Consider the following 22,589-nt stretch of genomic DNA (forward strand, 5'->3'; position numbering starts at 1 on the left):
AGCTTGAGACACCATGCTTGAAGTCCCCAGGTAGTTTCTGGAGGATATTAGTGACAGTAATCATAATTACTGTATCAAATCTAAAATAGAAGCAAGGGCTGCAGAATCGATCCCTGCTGCAGTGTCTGAGTACATTTGGGTGTTTTGCTGTGGGGCTGGTGATGGTGTCTGAATTCCTGCTGGCAGGGCCTGCTTCACACCCACGGCTGCTTTTCTGCTCTGGTGTGCCAGGGAAGGCTGGGAGCTCTCCTGTAGCAGCTTCTGTCTGCTGCCTGCCTTGTTAATTGAGAGGGTGTTTTCCATCAGAGATGCAAGGAAAGGGGTAAAACCAAGTGACTGAGCTGTGAGTGTGCACTGAGTCTGCTCTGAGGTCACTGCCCTCCCACAGGCAGTGATCCCCACGCTCAGCCAGACATGCCTTCACAGGAAAATTCACTGCAGTTCATCTATCAGTGTCCTTTAGGCTTTTTGCATAATTCATAAATACTTATCCTTCCAAGGTAGTGAAGTGATCAGATGTGAGGTGTACCTGGGAAGCAGCAGGCAGGGAGTGTGAGCCAGCTTCCAGCTGAAGTTTTGGAGGTGGCTCTCTTTTAAAAAGTGGTAGGTCTTGATAGAAATTTCACAGTTCATCTCTGTCCTTAAGAGCTGTGCTGTTGGTGGTTCTTCCCAGATACGTGGTCTTGTGGCTGTGCTGAGCTGCACCAGCTGTTGGGCTGGCTGAAGGCTGATCATGGAGGTACTTGCAGGTTAATTTTCAGGTGGATTAATGAGCTGATGAAGCTCTCCTGTATTGTTCTGAGAGCCTGTGTGGAGGTGTACGCATCACCAGTGAACTTCATCTTTGCACAGCTTCTGTCCTCTATTTGGATCTTGTGGCAGTGTTGTGATCTCTAATGGTTCATGGCAAGGTTGCCATTTATAAATATCTGCTAAGGAAGGGGAAAAACAGTTTGGGGTTTTGGTGGCTTTTTTTCACTGATGTAGCAGCTCAGGCTGCATGGTATGTATAATCCAATATAAGCACAATGTTTTGTAATTTATGATCAAAAACCCCAACCCAGAAACCCTTAGGAAAATCATGAGATTAAGATTTTGAAATGTGCATGAGTCACTTCAGAATTGCATTGCTTTGTTTTTTAAACAGACTGCTGTAGTATTGGGAGTTTTATTGGTGGCATATTGGGTTCTTTTTTGTGTTGTGTTGTTTTGGTTTTTTTTTACATTAGTCCCTTCAACCTAATGTATTCAGGAAAACTGCTGGCTCTGTGGCATTGCTTTTATGGCTATTATTTTCACATCTCATTTTGTTCAGCTTAAGAAGAAAAAGACAACTGAAATGGAAAGGAAATGCAGAATTGTTTTCTCACAGTTAAGCATCTGCAGAAAGTATATATTTTTCTTAAGTGGAGTTGGTTTAATTTATTTTCTAGATGCTTTTTGTTCTGGCCTTTTTAAAATTCTTGCAGCTTTATAATGTAATGTTAGTTATAGGGCATGCAGTGATGAGTAATTATTTCTTGCTTGTTTCAAGTATGTTCCATAAATATATGAACAGGGAAAATTGAAACTAATGAATCAAAGCCTTTAGAATTATACTCATGACACTTTCTGCACTTCTTTTTTAAAGGGCATGGAGAAAATATGCTCTTACTTTTTCAAGTGTAATTTAGGTGAAGAGAATGTATGTATTTAAAGCTACCTCCATTTTACAGAAGCTTTTGTGTGCTGACCTAAGCTATTCCCAAAATGTTTGAGGAAAAGTCAGTCTTGAGTTTTGTACTAAGTGCTATGTTTACTAAAGGATTTCTTGATAACATTTAGTTAATAATTGACACTTCAGCGTTCCTCATTCTGCTGATTGTGTAGGTAAAAGATTTGAAGTAATGAGGTGATTGAGTTAGCACAGTGAATTAAATGCTTATAGAGAAACCAAAAGTCTCGGTTTTTGCTTTTTGTTAATCTGCTTTGGTGTAGCTGCTGTGTGTGTATGGAGAAAGTACACATGAAGGAACTTAGATTTGTATGCTGTGATATTCTGACCTTTTTTTTTTTACTAGAAGTACTCTGCTCTCTAGCACTTCCTCCCCACCCTTCTGATTATGTACTTGCCTGAAAATTTCTGTAGCATTTCCCTGGTATAAAGCAAAACTACAATTCCAATTACCAAATTTCTTTTTTTGTTTGCAGATGATGATGTACCTGCAGATATGGTTGCAGAAGAATCAGGTCCTGGTGCACAAAACAGCCCGTACCAACTTCGCAGAAAAACTCTTCTACCTAAAAGAACAGCTTGTCCTACGAAGAGCAGTATGGAGGTAACTTCTTCGTGTTTAATTGTACAGCAAGTGTTACTGTTTCAAGAATATGAAACTAGTTAGTATTTTTCTTAAGTTATCTAATGACTGCACTAATTCTAATTTATTTTATTAAAGGGTGCCTCTACTTCAGCTACTGAAAACTTTGGTCACCGAGCAAAACGTGCTAGAGTATCTGGGAAATCCCAGGATTTATCAGGTAATAACTTTTGTGCAAAAAAAGGGCAAGGGAGAAGGAGTTAGAGACATTTTAATGTCACACATTCTCCCACACAGATTGTCCCTAAACTATTTTTCTTTGTATTCTCCAACTAAGAAACAGTAGTGGGGAAAAAATAGCAAAACAAAACTCCAGGCTTGTTCTGATCTTCAAATTTGGTAGCATGGTTTTAATCAGAATTTTTTGAATCTGATCCTTTGTTCTGTCTGCTTCATTGCAGGTATGTTTTGGTTTGTTTTTTTATTCTCATAGTGCTGTGTAGTTGTATCTAAGCTGCTGCTAGGAGCAATAATACTGCAGTGCTTAATTACCATTTCTCATATTGATGGCATTGTTCCATTGCATTTTTAGGGGTAGTCTGGGTATGTCACCATAGCACTTCATTGTGGAGAGAGGGAGAGACCTGGTGTGTTTGTAAATAAAAACCAGATATACCTGCATACATAATGTATGGAGGTTTTTGCACACATCTACAGTAAATGTACGTTGTATAATAAACACACATCTGGTACATGTGTATGTAACTGTATTGTGTGTATTTTATTTGTGTGCACACACTTTGCAGGTGTATACAGGCATACACCCCCTTCTTGTTCTCTTTTCTGTGTAGTTTTTCAGTCTCTCTGCTTCTATTATTTTTTGTCTCCTGACACACTCTTCAGTTCCAGGAGATCTGCTGTCACTTTTGCCTGGAAAATCAACACCAGCGCTTGCCAACTCCCATCGATGTGGTTTCTCCTGCTTTTCTTGCTTCTGTTTTTCTTAGTCCATGTCTCCCTTAATATTGTGAATTAAAGCTGAGCAGCTGGCACAAGACTTTGGGTCTGTTTTCATGTCTTCTGTTGAGGTCTGCTCTTTCTGGCTTCTCATTTTCTCCATAGCATAGTTTGTTGTCTTTTTTTGTCCTTTTCCCCCTTTGTTTTATTCTCCCCCTCTTTGATCAACTCTCTAATTTCAGCAGCTGTTTAAGAACCATTTAACTTCAGATTTATTTTTTTGAAATAGCCAGAACCAATTGGACATAACCCTGTGTCATTTTTCATTGATTCATTTCCTGATTTGCTCTCTGGAGCCTTGTGCAGAATTGTCTTGTCACAGACTTTGTTTCTCTTGACAATTCTTAATTTTTCTTCCATTTCTTTCACTCTTTGCTGTGTTTGTCGCTGTGCTTTTACTCTCCCCCTTTCTTTAGTGAAAGTGTGTGACTTTCCAACATGAATGACACTGATTTCCTGAGGAATTCTGCACGCTTTCACTGTGCATTCCATTTGTTAGATTCTTGAGCTCATGTGGGGATTGTGGAGGCTCCTCCAGCATGGAATTGACAGAGGAATCACTGTAAACAGTGATTTTACAATTTTACTTTTAAGAACGTGTTCAAACCAGTTGCAATGTAAGAAAGGAGTGTCCTCCTCAAACCATTTTCTATTAATCTCTTTCCCAGTATGGGTGACAGTTAATTTTTATTCTCCCTGTTGAATTTCTAAGAGATTCCTCTAAATTTGTTCAAATGTTGATTCTGGTGAGATTTATTTTAACACACAGTCCCCTTCACCTCATGTCTTTTTGTTGGCATAGGTAATGATAGCTATTGTAACTGAGTTGTGGGTGTGAGGCTTCTTGGATTGTCATGAGTGGTGACTGTGTATTGTCATCTGGGCTGTACACGTGTTTATTTTAGACCTGCAGATTAAACGATGGCAAGGACTAGAAATACAGGAAGATTTCTTGGTGGAAAACCATTCCGTGTTGTACAGACTCTGAGTGGAGGAAAATTCAGTGAAGTTGAAAGGAGAAATGCCAGTCAACTAGAGTTTCCAACTGGAGTGGAGCCAGGAGTCGGAAAAACGTGTATTTTAATACAGATTTCAGAGTTAGTTCTGCTGGGAGTGCTGCTATTTTAAATTTCTCTTTTCACTGAACTATAGATTTGCAGTACATTCTGAGACTTGAGGTTACTGGCTCACACACTGATTGTTCTGTACACTAGGAACATGCATAAGTTTACAGAACTTACTGACTTTTTAAATTGATTTTTTTTCTTTTCCTATTGATTTCCTAGGATCCTTTCCCAAGAACAATACATGCTATATTTCTGACATATTTCTGCTTCTTAAGAAGAAAAGATTTTTACTAAATACATCCCTGTGGAGCAAAAGAATTTGTCTCCATCTTCTCCACTAAAATGGACAAAAAAGGCAACCATACAAGACATAATTTACACTTTTGGATTCTTGGGATGGCATTCTTTGTCTTTGTACAAAGAAGGAAATTCACTTTCAGGCAGCTTTCCCTGCTCTTTGTCTTGGTATTACTTTGCTAGTCCCTATCAGCTAAATGATCAAAACTGAAACTGAATTAGCTTTGTGAATATCCTGTGGAAACTGAATGACATAACTAGTTGTGTTTCTAACTTTCAGATGTGCAGTATAGTAATACTTACTAAATTATAAATAGTTCAACTGTCAACTTGCAGTAGGGCAAAGATAAAGATTGGTGATGACCTCTCACACTTCATTTTTATTTTTACTCTTACCTGGTTTTGACACTTATTTGGAAAACCGGTTGGGGCTCTTTTAATATGAGTATGCATTTTGTCCATTACCTTGACTTCATCAATAGGCATGAAAGTGTCAGGAGTAGGAACATATAAATGCTTCTGATCCGGTGGCCAGACAAGCCTTTTACAACTGTTTTGGCTCATTTTTGTAAACTGAGAGGAAGAACACATTGATTACATCCTTGCTTTGACACATTACTAAAAGATATCCAAGATGTGAAGTGTGGATTTATAGAACAAAAGCATGTTGGTCTCTCTTGGATACAGAGAAGTCTTCACATTAAGAGGCAAATTAGCTTTTTCAAATTATACTGGAGAATTTCACTTGGTAATCACTGTATCAGTGATTTGAGTGGAGAAATCTTAAATCAACCCCTGCTTAATTGAGCAGAAGGGCAATTTAAATGAAATTGCTCACTTCTACAAGATTTTGAATAAAGCTGAGTGAGGATAGCAAACACCTGTAAAATCATCATCTTCATTTTGAATGCACTGCCTAGGTTTCCAAGTAAATGCAACTTGAAAAATTGCAGGGGCAAGAAGGTTAATTGAGGCTTTAAAACTTTTATTATTATTTTTATTTCAAGTGTTTTGACACTTTCTCAAAGTTGCTCCTTGTCCCTTGCAATAAGGAAACACATCTGGATTTCAATTTTGATTTTGAAATCGAGCATAGGGAGGAAAACAGGAGTATGAAGTTTGGAGCAGTGGGAAGGCACCGTGTTAATGAACTTCTCCATTCAAGAAAAAATTATTCAAGGTCCTAACATAGATAAAGGAAGAAAAAAACCTGCAGTTTGTTTCTGGAAGTAACTGTATGCCTCAGGGATTTGTGTTAAAAGGAGAAGACAGGTCGTGGAAAACTTGGGAAGATTTATTGTTTTGCATCTGCAGTATAAGATTTCAGCTTTCAGTAAGGCAGTAGAAGACTACATCTAACTGGAAAGCTACCAGAAAAATACTAATTCAGAAGCAATGTCCAATTATCTTGTGATGCATTTCAGAGTAATTAGGACTGTAGAACAAACTGCTCCTGCCTGTTTGACCCTTTATACTTCCAGTGGAAAAAAACCTTTTTAAAAACCATTGATAATTTTTTTTTTTAACCAGCATTGATAATGCATGTAACATTTTTTGCTGATGTACAACCATGTTCCCTTACTGGCTGCTGCTAAGCTCTTCAGGCTTCAGGCCCCCCCAGGTGTTTCTTGAGCAGAAGGCCTTTCCAGACTACTTGTATTTTGTAAGTTTTACCAACTTACTGGATTCAGCCTGGCTCATAAGGCTTTGTTTTGTTTTGTTTTTTCTTGAATAAAAATAATTTTGTAGTCTGCCATTAATGCTGTTGCAGAAGAGAACTGTCTTGGCCAACTTCTGGGTATTCATTCCTGTTTCTTCCCCTGTGCCCCATGCTAGCAGTTCTGTAGCTTGCAATGGACTAAAGCAAGGAGCTGATCATAAAAAAACTAGAGGAGGAATAGGATGCTGTGGGAGCAAATAGCTGTGGGCATGTGGAGTGGTGGCCATTACCATTTTGGCACAGCATAGATTTTTGTTGGATTGAAGTGGCACATACCTATAGTTCAGGGCTGTAAACTGTGATACTGCTGTGAGCAGCTGTCAACTGCATAAATACATCAATACATAAAGTGCATCTCTAGCATCTGAGATGAAATTGGCACTCTGGAATCACTAAGGGGACATTCATAGGATGGCACAATAAGGAACACTTTCAGGGAAGGTGCTGCAATCTAAGGAATATTTCAGAATTTCTTCTACGTGGTCTGATCAGAGTTGTAAGCATGACACCCTGGAAAAATCACTTCTGTCACAGTACACAAGTTCTGGTGATATGATCTGCAGACCCCAGTTTAAGGTGGGGTAAAAAAGTCACAGTTTGGTGCCTGCAGTTTCTGTCTTCTCCATCTTACAGCTGAAAATAACATTTATTTGTGCTGTCTTGCCCAGGGGAATCCTGGGGCAGTTTGTTTTGTTTATATGTGAAATCTCACATGGATGTTATTTTTCAGAATGTTATTCCCTCATATTTAGTAGGTCATCTTCCTTAAGGTCACTTCAGTAGGCTTCTTGTAGTAGCCAAAATGACAGTCTTGTTGCTCCTTAGGCTCAGGTGCTCAGAAAATCTGATGTGGGGGGCATTACATGATTACGTGGATGTAGTTGTGCTGTGAATTTAGCAGGCACAAACTCTGAATGCCTTGCATACAAATGCTCTAAACTTTGGAAGCTGCTCTGTGTGGTTGTGTCTTTAGAATCATAGAGAGGATGCTTATGGCATTAGCCAAAGAAGTGACCTTTGCAAGCAGAACTCACCTGCTCTGAGGGTTCCTCCCCAGGAGGGTCTGGTGACAACACAAACTGCAGGCAGGGCTTTCCCAAAGGATCTGTTGTTTGTGGAGTGTCCATAGCAGGGTTTAACAAAGTGCACTCCTGTCTCCACACAGTGGCATGGGAATGCAACTTTCTCCAGCCTCTCTGAAGAAATGCATCTGGCAAGACTAATACTTCTTCTGCTTTAGATTTTTCATTTTAAAAGGAGGAGCATAAATGGAAGTAAGGGGAAGGAGGAGACTTGGGAGTTATTGATGGCTGTTGATTTCCTACATCCCAGATGTCCTCTTTCCCTAATGTGTTCATTGTGGGAGAAGAAGGAAGTCTTCCTAGTAGTTTTTCCAGAGAGTGACTATTTCTGATTAAATTCTTTTGTGTTTGAAAACATTTGCAGACATTTTGGCTTTGGGATTGCATTATTATTATTGTATAGATAATGTGGGTTAATTGAACCACAATGAAGCTAATAGCAGTGAGAAGCCAGCATTTCTGGAACATGCACAGTAGCCTGCTTAACATCTGCACTTCTTTGCAGAGTGATTCCTCCAATAGAAAAGATGGAATAAGAAGTTTGGAATGAGGACTTGAAGTCTGTAACTTCAAGTTACAGATTTTTTGCCTTTGGTTTTAGAAGAAACAAGCTTTAAAAAAAGGCTGCCTTGAGATAATTGACATTTTAAAGGGGAACCTTTCAAGTGACAAGTTGCTAATCTTTTGGAGTCAGAATTTGAACTCAATAGTATGTCAATAACCTTGTATTGATTACTGTTTAATAGCAGCACCTGCAGAGCAGTATCTTCAGGAAAAGTTGCCAGATGAAGTGGTTCTAAAGATCTTCTCCTACCTGCTGGAGCAGGATCTCTGTAGAGCAGCTTGTGTGTGTAAACGCTTCAGTGAGCTGGCTAATGATCCAATTTTGTGGTAAGTGAAAAGCTATTCCTCATTATCTTGAGAAATACTAGATGTGCTGCTCAAGATGCCAGTACAATAGAAAAATTGAAATGCTGGTTACAATTAGTTGAAGGAAAACCAGTTGTATTTTATTATGTCTGATTTAGTTAAGCATTATTTTTGTATTATATGTATTAAACACTAAAACTTGACTCTCTGGTAGTGTAGGTACTAGTTAAAATGCCTGTTTTAAAAAAATCAATTCCTTCAGTTGCCATTCCTTCTTCCCCCTTTAACCTTTTTTAGGCTACTGTGGGGATTGTGTTACTTCACACAGAAGGAACAAAACATTTCTTCAACTTAGATGTGAGCTTTGTCTAGTGTTACTTAAATGGGGTTTTTGTTTGGTTTGAGTTTTGTTTGTTTTGTTTAATGGTTGGATACTTGGGTTGTTTTCTCATATGAGTCTGGTTTACTCCTGGGTTATTGAGAGTTTTAATAAATGGGAACTAAATTTGTACTTTTTTATAAGGGAAAAAAACAACATATTTCTTAAGCTGCTTTGATTTAAAAGTAAAGATTAAGACTAAAAGAAGAATAATAAAATAACATCACAGAACTACCCTGTATTCCTGTCCTAAAGACAGCTTTGGGGATGTCTTGTCAGATGAATTACAACTTCTGTGATTCAGTGTCATCCTGTAAGTCTGGGCTTAGTATCAGCAGGCTCAGACACTGCAATTATTTGCATTCTGGCACTAATGAAAAGAATCCAACTGCTGTGTGCTGTTTTCTTCTTTTTAAACCACTGTAATTTGTTCACTGATGAACTCTTTGGAATACAGTGCATCACTTGTTCTCACTGAATGCATTTCTCAGTCTTTTTTTGGCAAGGTGAGGAAGAGGTGGTGGCATGCTTGGTCTTAAGTTTTGTTATACTTGTGCTACTAGCTTTTGTAAGTGTTAATGCTGTAGTTAATGTACAGTTTGATTCACAAATAGTGTATGTAACTGCTTAAGTTTCATAATGAAAATTGCATGTTGAAAACTTTTTCTCTTGGCTTATAAAACACATACAAATTTTAGTCAGAAAAACACAGAAGTCAGTACAGCAAAAAAAAATGGTTTTAAGTGGTAGGTGCTGATCTTGATTTTATTCACAGTCACTGGCAAATTCTTCTCAGAAAAACCCCAGGTTTTAGCCTTTAGTTTTATATTAAAATGGAAAATTAAAATTAATTTTCTCTTCTGCTCAGGAAAAGATTGTATATGGAAGTATTTGAGTACACTCGTCCAATGATGCATCCTGAACCTGGTAAATTTTATCAGATTAATCCAGAAGAATATGAGCATCCAAATCCCTGGAAAGAAAGCTTCCAGCAGCTGGTAACAGTAGTTTTATTCATTTATATTCAAATTCATGGGTATTTATAAAAGTAAAAACACACACTTCTGAAATGTGGCTGACAAACAGTAATTACCTTGGGTTTAGACTTCAAAATCCTTGTGGTGTTGTGCAGTAGGGGGAATTCAGAAGTTATTTCCTGTTTTGAGGCACACTTTAGGGAGACACCACATGGTAAAGTGGAGTCCTTGAGTATCCAGATCTGCTGTTTTGGGTTTTGCATCACTGAAATTTTACGTACAAGATTGTCATGGTCTGAGACTCACAGTGTGAAAGATGCTATTGTATATCTTACTAAACCAATGTATATGGTGAACCAAACACATATTGGTAATGCCACTTGGGCTAAATAGTGATTTACAGCTGGCCTGACTGGAGGCAAACAACTTTCCTTTAAGGAATGTGATAGCACCTCTAATCCAAAATTTCAAAGGTACTGAAGGAAAGGCCTGGCATGATCATATGAAAACATAAGTAAAGGAAATAAACATCAATGTGAGTGTACCACACAATGCCATATGTTGTTGGTTAATGAATTTCTGAAGTGCATTGAGGACAAATGCTTGACTTGGCTTCTTTAAGTATTCAATCACTAGTGAAGGTATGGAATTCTCTTTTCCTCACCATATGAATGCAGTTTTTTTGGCTAGCTGCTAGAGAATCAAGAGATGGAAGTAAGGACAGCTCTTGTGGAATGCTTCAGGTGTATGAGGTTTTCAGTCAGGTTCAAGGCTTATGGCTGTGTAAGTAGTTGGACTCTTGGCTTAGTTGATCATTCCCTTAGGCTCAGACACTTTTTGGTGTTGCCATTTCAAATTGTGTGCCTAGAGTGGGAGGTCAGTATATGACCTTACTTTCTGGGACAAACTGATACCAGCAAATGGCTTGTTGATTAGGGAATTAGTGGATCTCCTGTCAGTGCATTCAGGCCCACCTGTCTGCAAGCTTCTCACAAACTCTCTTCCTTCTTTTAGTACAAAGGAGCACATGTAAAGCCAGGTTTTGCTGAACACTTCTACAGTAATCCTGCAAGATACAAAGGAAGAGAAAATATGCTGGTATGTTCATAAAGCAGTTCTTAAAACTATTTATATATCTATGTAAATGGAAATGGACATTACTCTAAATCTGTTCCTTTTCTTCTAGTATTATGACACCATTGAGGATGCTCTTGGTGGAGTTCAAGAAGCTCATTTTGATGGACTTATCTTTGTTCACTCTGGTATATATACTGATGAATGGATATATATAGAATCTCCAATCACCATGATTGGTGCAGGTATGTAAACTGGGAGCATCACTGTCTCAAACTTGTGTTCATTACCATGATACTCAGGTATATTAAATATCCAGTATAAATGCCCATCTTCTTTCATCAGCCTAGCAAATAAGTAGTTTTTGTACAAGTATCACTAACTCAAAAGTAGCTGAGGCTTCAGACTGAAGTGCTGTTGTCTGCTTGCTAGTTCTCAGAATAACTTAAATTATCTTTTTATTCATTATGAGAAAAAAAAATGGAATTTGTCAGAAGGCTTATTCAGTAATAGGACTGCAGTTGAAACTTTTGCATTCATACATTCATATATATATAAAACCCATCTCCAGAGTAGAAACCAGCAGTGACAACAAGCCCAAATTAGTATCTGTCCCATTTTCTTCAGTATCATAATTCCATCTTGAGGAAGGAAATGAGAGCATCCAGCAGAAAGATTCTGAGACTGGAGGTTCTTCCTCTGTTCTCTGCCAACTGTTCCTCTGAGCAGGAATCTTTATGGAGAAGGAAATAAGACTTGGAGAATGGGAAGGGTTTAGGAAGTTAATATAATACACCAGGCTGCCCATTGTGATACTTGTGGAGCTGCTTGCTTTTCATGTCACTACTAGGAGCATGCCAATTCCCAGTAGTATGTCACTGGTGGGAATTCAGGCTGTATTACTGTCTGGTAGAGATTTTGGTTAAGGTGTCTCAGACCTCTTGCTCCTGTGGTGATCTAGAAGGGAATTACCTGCTGTTTTGTGGTTTTGAGAAGCTGTCTCTCTGGTTAGTTTGGTTTAATGGGTTGTGGGTTTTATCAAGGGTGGTGGGTTTGGGGTTTTTGTTTGTAAGGGTGGGGGTTTTTGTTTGCTTTGGTGGGTGTATTTCCTACGGATATGTTCTTTGTTTTGCAAAGTTTCTCTTTTTGGGTATTTAACTGTTCTCCATACCAACTGTTTTGTTCTTGAGTGTGACTGTTCTGGCACTTCTTGCCTGGGTTTTGCAGCCTTGGCAAGGAGAATGGTTTTGAGCAATGCAGGCAGATTGTTCCAGTGTTATTCTGAAAAATTGTCCCCACAGATCTGCAAGATGTGGCTGTGTTAGTATGAGAGTTTGTCAGTTTGTGACTGCATTTCTGGAGCTAACATTCTGAACATGCCCACTTACATTGCTTTGGTCTGTGTTGTGGAGAGCTTTTGGAGGACAAACTGGATTCCTTTTGGATGAGACTAATTTTACAAGACATGTTCCTGGAATACTCTTACTGCCCTTCTGTAGCCAGTGTGTGTTCAGTCAGAGGGACCTGGGGAGGATAGTGCAGAGTCAGTCCCTTCTCCCCTCCCTTCCTGCAGCATGTGCTGGGGGTGCCTGATCCTCAGCTCTGGTTCCCTCTGTGGTACCACTCCTGTGTTAGGCTGCTGTGCTTGCTGATGGAGATGTGGCCACAGACAAATAACCCTTGGCTTCTGTTTCGTAGAAGAGAGGATTACAGTAAAAATAGGGCAGGTCATATTCATGAAGTGTTTAAAATCCAGAGATATTGGATCAGCACTGTCCTAAGATATAAAATTTCCCAGTCACTTCATGACACTTGAAATTATATCTTGAATATCTGGGTAAACTTCTGCATCTTCTCTGTCTCCTTTTAAGTTTTGAAAAGCCATCTGCTTTCCCTTCCTCTGGAATTAGCCTAAGTTATTCAGGAAAACAGTTATCTTAAGTACAGTCCTTTAAAAGCCAGGGATCTTTATTGTGTATTTTTGTAACAGAATAGCTGTCTTGGGGAACAAAACCTCCAAGAGGAATCCAGCAATGCTAGATGTATTTATATTTCAGTTTTTGGCATTGCTGACTTCACTTCCTCAGACTTTCTCTTCTGAATGGTGAGTGACATTGTAGAGAGAGTCAATTTTCATTTGACTGGAAAAGAAAACAAATTAAAGTGAACCGCTAAGCCTTGGAGAACTGCCTCTTCTCTGTTCAGTATGGCATGCTTTGCAGAGTGGTGGGATTAAGGCAGCACCAAACCTCTCTGCATTTCTACTCAAATTTCTTTAATAGTTTATTCTTCTGGCTTCAGAAGAAGCACAACATTATTAGAAAGGCAGCTTAACATACCTTGAGCTTGGAAGAAGCTTCTGCTTCATCACAAAATGTGCTTACAGAATAATGCCTTTTGTTTTTTGGTGGGTGGTTTTTTGGGTTTTTTTTTTTGGGGAAGTGTTTTTTTGTTCTGTTTAATTTTGGGGTTATTTCTTCCCCTAAATCTGAGGGAAAGAGTTGGTTCTAAAGGAAGGCTTTGGAAGTATTAATAGTACTCTGGCATAGCTGAATTGCCAAGAAAGAAGCAAGAGAAGAGGTTCTGTAAGAAAATTGTCTCATCTGGTTCAGCAGATAGAAATACCTTTGGATTTTTAAAAAGGATTCTGTTTTTCAGGGTTGGAGAGGGGGGTGTTTGCTGCAGGAATAGGAGCCTTCTATGGAGTGTTCATTTCACTCAAGACACAAAATCTCCCAGTTGCTGAGTTTCAACAGTTGTACAGACGTGTCCTGATCTGAGAATCTTCACTTAATGTGTATTTTCAGAGCTACAGCTTTCGTTTTTTCCCTTCATTTTCCATTTGATTTAAATAATATGCAAGTAAATGAAAATGGATTATCAAAAGATCCTTCAGTCAAGAAAAAAAATTACTAAAGCCAATAGGAATGGTTATTGTCATTTTAAGGTTGGAAAAATCTAAAATTGTAAGACAACTATTACAATTGTTTTACTTTATATTATAAAGTTTTTTTGGATAAAAAAAAAACTTTACAATATAAAGGATATTGTTTTACTTTAGAGTGCAAGAGTACTTTCACATGCCTGAGTTCTTCTTCAAATACCCATTCTGCATTTTGAATTGAAAGCTTTCTTTTGAACTGGTTTAGACCTTTGTGGTTTACATCTTGTAGACTGTAAGATCTAAAAGGGTATCTGGTTTTTGCTTGGTACAGTTGGACAGGGTCACAGTTAGTTCCTGTAGAAGGTAGTGATTTTTTGTCTTCTAATGCAAGGAAAAGGGAAATTGTTTTATTCCTTATGAGGAATTAACTAATTCTGAGGCAATATCCAGTTAATGTATATTTCTTTAGACAGTCCCTTACTGTAGGCTTTCTGTTCCATTATTTCTAAATGGTCTATCCATGGTCCTTAAGCTGAGCATGGATTCTGATCCTGGGGAACATGACTCCCTTAGGTTCCAGCAAACTGAATTCTTGGGAGCTGTGTTTTGCTTGATTACAAAATTTATGGTCCTTTTCTTCCGTTTCCAATTCTAACACCGGTTTCTTTATTCTAAAGTGGCCTAAGCCAAAAGCTGAAATGGAGATATTTCTCTGAATGATTATTTCACAAAGATTAAGCAGAATGTTGCAGAGAATTTCATTGGTGCATTTGGAATGAAACTAATGCTTAAGGAAGTCTTCACTATTTTCCTAGGGAGACCTAAGTGCAGTGATCTTACTAACTGGCCTGTTCCATGATGGGCATTCTGGGACCTTCCCAACTCGGAAGTTACTGCTTGTGTAGCAGCTCCTGAGATGAGAGGAAGGTGTCTGTAGAGAACGTGATCCAAGTGCTTTGTGAACAATTCCACAAATCTGTTTGATAGTGTTTCAGAGCATCCAATGTGCCATCTTTCTGTGCCACCCTGAAAGTTCTGATACTGATTTATGGCTCTCATATCCTCCTTGGGGCTCTGTTTATTTCCTGGGTTGGTTCAGGTGCAGTACTGTGATGCTGTTCCTTTCTGTGTGCTGAAACACACAGATTTGTTTATGCCACTGCATTTGCACCATGGTGAATATATAGAAATGTCACCAAACCACAGAAATATGTTTTGTATGATGACACAACTCCTCATCAAAGCCTCTTTTAGTTGTTATCTGGTACTAAGTGAATAGTGGTGTTAGAGGAGAGCCAGACTACCTTAAAATATTTGCAGCTCTGCAGTAATGAAAGCGGAGATTGAGCTTTCAGATAGTGAGAACAAGCTGTGTAATAATGTAAATGTTGCTTCATTCTGACTGACATCTTTCTGCCAGAGTGATAAAGAACAGGACATACTGCTTGTCTGTACTAATGTCAACAAACAGAAATCTGCTCATGAGGAATCCTGTGCATAGGCTTTTCAATAAAATACAGAATTTAGGATAAATACCTGATCACATTTGTGTTATATTGGGAATGGTTTAAAATGCTATCAGATAAGTTATCTGCTATAGTATGTCAAACTTCCACCTTTATATTTGGTGTGTTGAGGGAGGGCTGCTTCTGGCTTGCATGTTTAATGTGCAGGTTTGAATCAGACAAATGATCTTGCTTGTGAATGAGCGTCATTGAATTTATTCCAGTGAGTGGCTGAGGTTAACTGGTGCTCCCTCTGCTGGCTTGTGCCATCCCCACGTAAACATCACCTGCCTTTGGATTAAGGGTAAAGAATTGAGCAGAGCCTCACTGCTAACACAGGAAATCAAATGGCACATTATAGCATTTTGCAAGTGAACCACTTCAGAACCTTTTGTACATGCTGCCAGTAGTATAGTTCAATCTAATTCAATAAGTTGTTGGGGTTTTTTTTTTGATAAAGAGTAATGAGGATATCAATTCAAAACTCTGAATCCTACATTTGAGAAGTGTGGGGAGGTCACTTGTAGGTCATGAGTAGATTAGTAAATAGTGGTTCATGTCAGTGATGGAATGAATGTTTTTAGCATTAATAAAAGGGTTTGGAATACCAGAAGAAATCATACTTGGAGCAGATTTAAGCTGCCTCTAGCCTGATACCCATGTCTAAGCTGTTAATTGTAAGTAGTAGTCAAAAACTAGCTGTGTAACAGAGGAGGTTTTTCTCACAGTACTAGATATTACTAAATTGGTGCCACATTGTCTTAGTTAAAGACTAGTTTCTTCATTGTCTTTGAAGCTTCCTTTTTTAAAATCCTTTTGACAAGAGGACTATTTATGTGCCAACAATAGTGTTAATTTTCCTTTGTTGTTTCAAACAGAATTCTGTAAGTATTTTGAGGATTCTTTTTCGGCAGCATAAACTAAGACTTTTTAATTGTTCTCTTTGCAGCACCTGGAAAAGTAGCAGATAAAGTTATAATAGAAAACACTAGAGATTCCACCTTCGTTTTTATGGAGGGTTCTGAAGATGCCTATGTTGGATATATGACAATCAGGGTAAGAATCTCACCTGAAAGCAGATCTTTTAAAAAAAATATTTTAATGTCTGAGCAGTTAAATACAACATTTCTGTTTTCTTCCTTTTCAGTTCAACCCTGATGACAAATCTGCTCAGCACCACAATGCACACCACTGCTTAGAGATTACCGTGAACTGCAGTCCAATTATAGATCACTGTATTATCCGAAGTACTTGTACAGGTTAGTGGGCTTTTTATTGTTTGAAGAAACACAACAAATTGTGTATGATTACAATTGGCATATCTTTATTTTTTGATGCAGGTATTCAATACAGGTCTGCAAGCCTTAATTGCCTTGGAGCATCACTGTTAGAGTGACTTCTTTGTGTCCAAAACCTCTGTGATAATGTGTACTTGGTTTTCTGTTAGAATCTGTTTGGACTCGTTGGACAGTTGGTTTGAAATTGAGAAGTGACAGTTCAATAAACATACCTGGGTTTGGTGTATAGTTGTAGCTGGCAGGATGGGGCATTTGAAAGGGTTACACATGGGAGTTGTTCATTGGGTTTGTTCTGATGTTCAGTATTGGGATCAATGGCATTAAACAGTCACAAGATGTAACTGCTGAGCTCAGCTCACCCTGAGTGGAATGATTTGACATGTTCAGAGGATGAGTAGTAGCTCTACGGGCAGAAGTGTTGAAAGATTCATTTTGCTGTCAGAGACAATGAGGAATTTATACCAGCTGATTTGGGAAAAATCAGTAGTTTAGGTTGAGGAAAGAAGGAGTCAGTGTCTGGAAGTGAGGAGCTGGATGGCAGTTTAGTCACCAGCAGGAAGACATGGCAGTTTCTAATCACTGGACACAAGATATGGCAAGTTGAACATCTTTGAACACAGCCAGATGGAGTGGAGTTGGAGTGTGAGAAAGAAGAGGTTCAGGAGAATTAAGATACTGAGTCTTCGTGTGGAAATGGCCATGTGAACTTCCCCAAGGTCAGCTAGGGAGAGGGAATGGATCTGTGCAGCAGGCTGTGCATGGAGGTTGCTCAGCTCACCATAAAGGAAAGGAAAAAGAAAAGAGTTCTTCCAACTAGATATAAAAACTACATTTTTCTGGTACTGCCTGTGAAGAATACTGCAGGGAACCATGATGAGAACAGTGGAAGGATTCCTGGTGTGTGCCTTCTAGAGGAAGATGAGCTTTCTTGAAGGTTTTGGGCTATCAACCACTGCACTTGGTCAAGGCAGTTCTCTGCTTTGCAGCTCTGTGCTTTGCATCACCATCTCTTTTATTGGAGACACATCAGTGAATACTTGGAGGTGTTGAAAATGACAGAAGAGGAGCAAAGGACAGTGAGCTGCTCCCAGTATCCCAGTTATCCCAGAGTTAATGCTAACACTAGGAAATTGAAATATACAGAGAAAAGGTATTCTGGAACTTACCATATACCAATACTGGGAACCCTGACAACCACTGAGTGGAATTAGAGAAGGCCACATTCAGTCTGAATATTAAAGTAGTTTGAAGAGCTGCATGATTTCAGATGGAAACATGCCTATAGATAAGCTACTAGATCCTGATATTTTTGTGAAAGTTGTTTATGAAAATTAAGTTTAGATTATTTTTTTCATACCACTTTCTGAGAATTTTGAAGTTTTGCTCCCTCCAAAACTCTGGATTTCTGAATCTTTACTGTATTGAGTTGTTGATTCACTTCTCCAAAATTAAATTATTCTCTCTGAAATTCTGTTCAGTTTTGGAGGCTGTGTGTAGGCTATACTATCATCACTTATCAATTATCAAGTTTTACTGGCTTTTTAATCCTACCAAGCTTTGCTATTACCTACTCAGTAAGTACAGAGTTTGTGTAAAAAGGGAGGGGGAATGGCAATCTGCCAGAAAAGGCATTTACTGTTTCCAGATAATTGACATCTCTGAAGTATTGATCCATAGGCATTCAAAACCTCTTTCCTAGCACATGCTTGATATCCTTTCTGTAGATCTCCAAGTTGCATTAAAGCATATTTCCACATTACGTCATATGTAAAGTTCTTAATGTATATCATATGTAAAGATGGGAGCTATGTAAGTGCAAATGCATTAAGCTGAAAGTTCCTGCTGCCAGTCCCAAGCATCTTTTGAAACATTTTCAAATAAAGTTTAAATGGCAAGATACTGAGTCTAGAGGTTCTGTTGCATCCATTGTGGAAAAAATCTGTTAGCCCTCACCTCGATGGATAAAAGTAGTAGTGGATGGCAATGTTCCTTTTTTCAAAAATTTTAATATTGCTGAAGTGTGTGCAATCATTTATTCTGAGTAAACAAAATAAAGCTTAAACCAGTACTACATGTGCTTTGTACTCCAAAAGGACCCATTTCACACAATCAATACTCAAGTCCAGTGAAGAGAGTCAGAATAAAGATTGCTTTCATTTAAATAAACAAGATGTGATAGAGGTATGCTTTTAGAACATCACACCAGGTTCCAAAAATCCATAGCTCCTCAGTCTCAGAAAGAGATAGAGGAAGGGGAGTGAAAGCAGTTATGAAATGCACGAAAGAATAAGTTATTAAGAGTTAATACAAATAGGAAATTAGCAATTGAAGGAAACTGTGGGGACCTCCCTCTAAAATAAAAACACACCACTTTACTGCCACAAAGGACTTGATAAACAAGACAAGATGCAGCATCTGTCTGGAAGAGACAGTGCTTGTGTCTTAATTTGGGGAACAAAGGGAGTTTCAGCAGTGATGCTGATCCATCATAGAATGGAAAAATTTGAATGGCAAAGTGTTGTGTAATTTTTGTTCCATATTTAATGAGAATAGGCAGGAATGATAAATGCCCTCATCCCCTAGAGGGACAATGAAACACGTTCCACTCTTGACAGTAACTGTGGATGAGGTTAAACAGCTGAGAAAATAGACATTCTAAAATCATGCTAGAGTTTAGAAAGAACTGACCAAGAAATTCTCTGGCTTCCTATTGTGTATCAAAGGCAACTTGAAACCTCGATGAGATGGTCTTTGTCCCTGGGGGAGGTGGGAGGGGAGAGACCACCCAGGGTCAAGTACGGCAGGAGTACTGCCTGTTGATCCTGGGTAAAATGATGAGGTGTAAATGCAGGGGTTTGGTCAATCAAGAATATAAAATTTCTGATGAATCAATTTAGTGTATATATAGAAAGTTACAATGGTTGCATTACACTGTTGGAATTTTTGATTACTTTCTTTGACAAAAAGAAGGCAGCAGTCCTTCTGTATAATTACAGAGATAATTATAATTATAATCTGTATAATTACACAGATCCTTGAAACATGTTTGACATCAAGACATAGTGCCTTAAAATATTGGAGTTCTACAGAATGCCCAGAGTCTACACCAAGTAGATGAAAAATAACCTTCAGGGTAACTGTAATGGCTTTTTTTTGTGGTTATTTCAAAGATGACTTCTTGACTTGAAGAGAAGAAATAAGATCCATATTTATGAGACCTGTAGACTTTACTATAGAGTCTTATAGATACAATATGAATGTAATATAACTACAGTCTTAAAAATAACCAGGATGATGGGTTGCTATGACCTTCCTGGTAGGTGGACAGTCAAATACCACTCACGTCAGTCTGACCAAGTGCAGAGTTACACACACATAACTTGCTTTTGTTCCTATTTCTAAGTGCTAAACCCCTCTCCTGGAATGCTGGGCAAAGTTTAAAGAGTCACTGTGGATAAACTGCTGAATGTGAGCCCTCCTGTAGTCAAATGGCCAAAAGAACTGATGTGATCTTTAGTTACACCTGTGGGAACACCAGGTAGAAGTAGAGAGACTCTGTTAATGCCTCTGCTTAGTCCTGCTTCACAATAAAGTGCTCTTTTCTGGTGTCCATAGCAACATGCTGGAAAATTTAGAAACTGTTCAATGAAAAGTCATATAAGGTAAAGCAGAAAACTTTGGTTGTAGCAACTGTAATTTGTTACTTTATCAAGGAGAAGGCTGAAGGAGCAAATTGCTTGCACTGATTGTGCGTGTGTGCATTGGATACAGCATACACTGGTATAAAGAGAACTGGATGCCAAAGCTGGAGCAATTCAGATGAGCAATTAAAGTGTAAATTAAAAGGACAACAGCCCTCTAGCCAGCTAACAAGCTTTATGCTAGTTTCTCAGTTGCTGGAAGTCAAAGTTATCAAAATTTAAATATGTTTCTACAAGATATGTGCTGAAGTTCCTGCTACTAGAATTGAAGCAGGACTTAATTCAGGGAATTAGTATAGCCTGTATTATTCATAAGGTCAGACTAGACAATCAAAATAATTTCTTTAGGAATTAAAAAAGAATAAGCTCTCTGTAAATGAGTCTGTGAATTATTTAAGCATAGTCTTCGTGGTGCTTTGCTAGAAGAATATATGAAAACTGACTAGTAGAGCAGGTACTGGCTTGCTTATGTAGTGGTGTTTAATTGTGGGGACCGTGTGTTATGTAGGCCAGGTTCCCTGAGATGAGCTCTTACCTTTCAGAAATCACTGTTGATTTTAGTGCCTGCAGAATTTTATGTTGTCACACTTCATGGAATTCAGGGAATTGAGCTGGTATGCTGAAGTCCTGAACAATTTTGAGTTCTAGTTTCCTGGAAAATATTTATTTTCTGGGTTATGGTATGGTAGCTGAAATCATTCAAGGAGTTTTGTAATTTGGCTGGGGAGAGACCTGTTGGTTTATGATGTTTATTCTGTACTCAAGATTGTGTGTCTGTGTCCTGCTGAGTATTGGGTAGACAATGTGTCTTTGTATGCTACAAAATTATTGTTTGGCCTCTTTGATGTACTGAGTTGTGAAAATTTCAAGGGAAGCACAACAAGGCAGTAATTAGAGAATTTTGTTAGATTTCTGTTGTGCTCTGCTGTGAACAGTCAGTATACAGTGGGCCTAACACAGGCAAAATGAGTGAGGACTTTCATAAGCATGAATTCTTGTGTAAACCATTGTCCTGGCAGCTGTTTAACCTTGGCAGGATGATTTTAAAGTGACTCCTACTGTGGTTTTTTGCATCTGCAAAATGATGACATTGGTGTTTTTCTGCCAGTGGCTTGCAATGCTTTGGCTCTGTGAACACCAAATCTTTTTAGAATATCAGTTCACACTAACTTTTCTTGCTCTGCCAGACTATTTATAAATACACTATGCTTTGAAGCTATGGTAACTGTACTGTTTTCTTCCAGTTGGCTCTGCAGTATGTGTTAGTGGCCAGGGAGCTTGTCCTACTATTAAACACTGTAACATCAGCGACTGTGAAAATGTTGGACTTTATATTACAGACCACGCACAGGTAATTTTCCACATTCATTTCTTTACTTTGATAACCTGTTTACTGTTCTGGATTCCTGTCTTAATTTACATTTTTCTTTCCCAGGGAATATATGAGGACAATGAGATCTCCAATAATGCGTTAGCAGGGATTTGGGTTAAAAACCACGGGAATCCCATTATCAGACGGAATCACATTCACCACGGACGCGACGTTGGCGTTTTCACTTTTGACCATGGAATGGTAACCTATATGTTTTCTTTTGAAGAAAAAAATACACATGCTGTAGAACTGAAGTCTTCCAATTTTCCCTGTTATTGGAGAAATCTTTTTTTTTTTAAAAAGCTCATTTAGTCATGAACAGATAGTTTAAAATATCCCTGCTGTTGTTTTCTTGCCCTTAAGTGGGAGACTTCACTTTAAAGACAATTTTAGCTGAAAGAGGTTTAAGCAAGCTTTTGCAGTTGATTGGCAGCCTGTTACATTGTATTATGTTGCAGTGACAAAATACCTCTTGAAACAGGATGTAAACTGTAGGCTTACGTTTATACTTCATTCTTTTCCCTTTGAAAAAGAACAAAAATAAGATGCTGTATGATTTAGAAATTAAAAAAAAAAGTTTTGTGAAGACTTAGCCATATTTTAATGTTAAAACTCTGAAATAGGGTATGTACACCTTCTCTGGGAAGAGGGCTTTTGTAGCAGGGAATTAGTTGTGGAATTTTAACACAGAATTTCATATGAGAATTCAGGTCTTATTTCATAAATGTTTATTTGTGTCGGGTGAAGCTCATCACTTCCAAGTACATGCACAGTAGTGAGAAACGGCATTCATAGCCCTTGAACTAGAAGAGATTTTTGTCTCTAAAATAAAAGATGATTGCTGACTTGTTTTAGGAAAATATTCTGCATGTCTTCTAAAGAGTGCCAAGTCATTGTTTTTCCTGCTTGAATGACAAAGTCCCAATTCCCCACGCCCAGCTGGCAAAACAAGCAGTTTTCTTTCAGTCACTCTTAAAATTACAGATCTCTAAGGATGCTTTCCATAGGGTGCAAAAGCTCTTGATCCCCAGGTGTAAGGAATCAGGAAA

General features: G+C 38.3%; 1 protein-coding gene across 2 annotated transcripts in view; it reads left to right on the forward strand.

Annotated features, from left to right (window-relative positions):
- The window catches only part of FBXO11 (F-box protein 11), a 70,799-nt gene that overhangs the window by 32,595 nt on the left and 15,615 nt on the right, over positions 1–22,589 (forward strand). The window contains exons 2-11 of one of the 2 annotated variants that reach the window (XM_036381362.2): positions 2,191–2,318; positions 2,436–2,517; positions 8,227–8,371; positions 9,598–9,727; positions 10,721–10,804; positions 10,893–11,025; positions 16,119–16,225; positions 16,317–16,428; positions 21,413–21,519; positions 21,604–21,741. In XM_036381362.2, coding sequence (XP_036237255.1) covers positions 2,191–2,318; positions 2,436–2,517; positions 8,227–8,371; positions 9,598–9,727; positions 10,721–10,804; positions 10,893–11,025; positions 16,119–16,225; positions 16,317–16,428; positions 21,413–21,519; positions 21,604–21,741 — 1,166 coding nt within the window. The remainder of the gene's footprint in view (positions 1–2,190; positions 2,319–2,435; positions 2,518–8,226; positions 8,372–9,597; positions 9,728–10,720; positions 10,805–10,892; positions 11,026–16,118; positions 16,226–16,316; positions 16,429–21,412; positions 21,520–21,603; positions 21,742–22,589) is intronic. The other variant, XM_036381363.2, reaches the window with a different exon arrangement.

This window comes from Molothrus ater, chromosome 3 (assembly GCF_012460135.2).
Source record: "Molothrus ater isolate BHLD 08-10-18 breed brown headed cowbird chromosome 3, BPBGC_Mater_1.1, whole genome shotgun sequence".
Taxonomy (NCBI): domain Eukaryota; kingdom Metazoa; phylum Chordata; class Aves; order Passeriformes; family Icteridae; genus Molothrus; species Molothrus ater.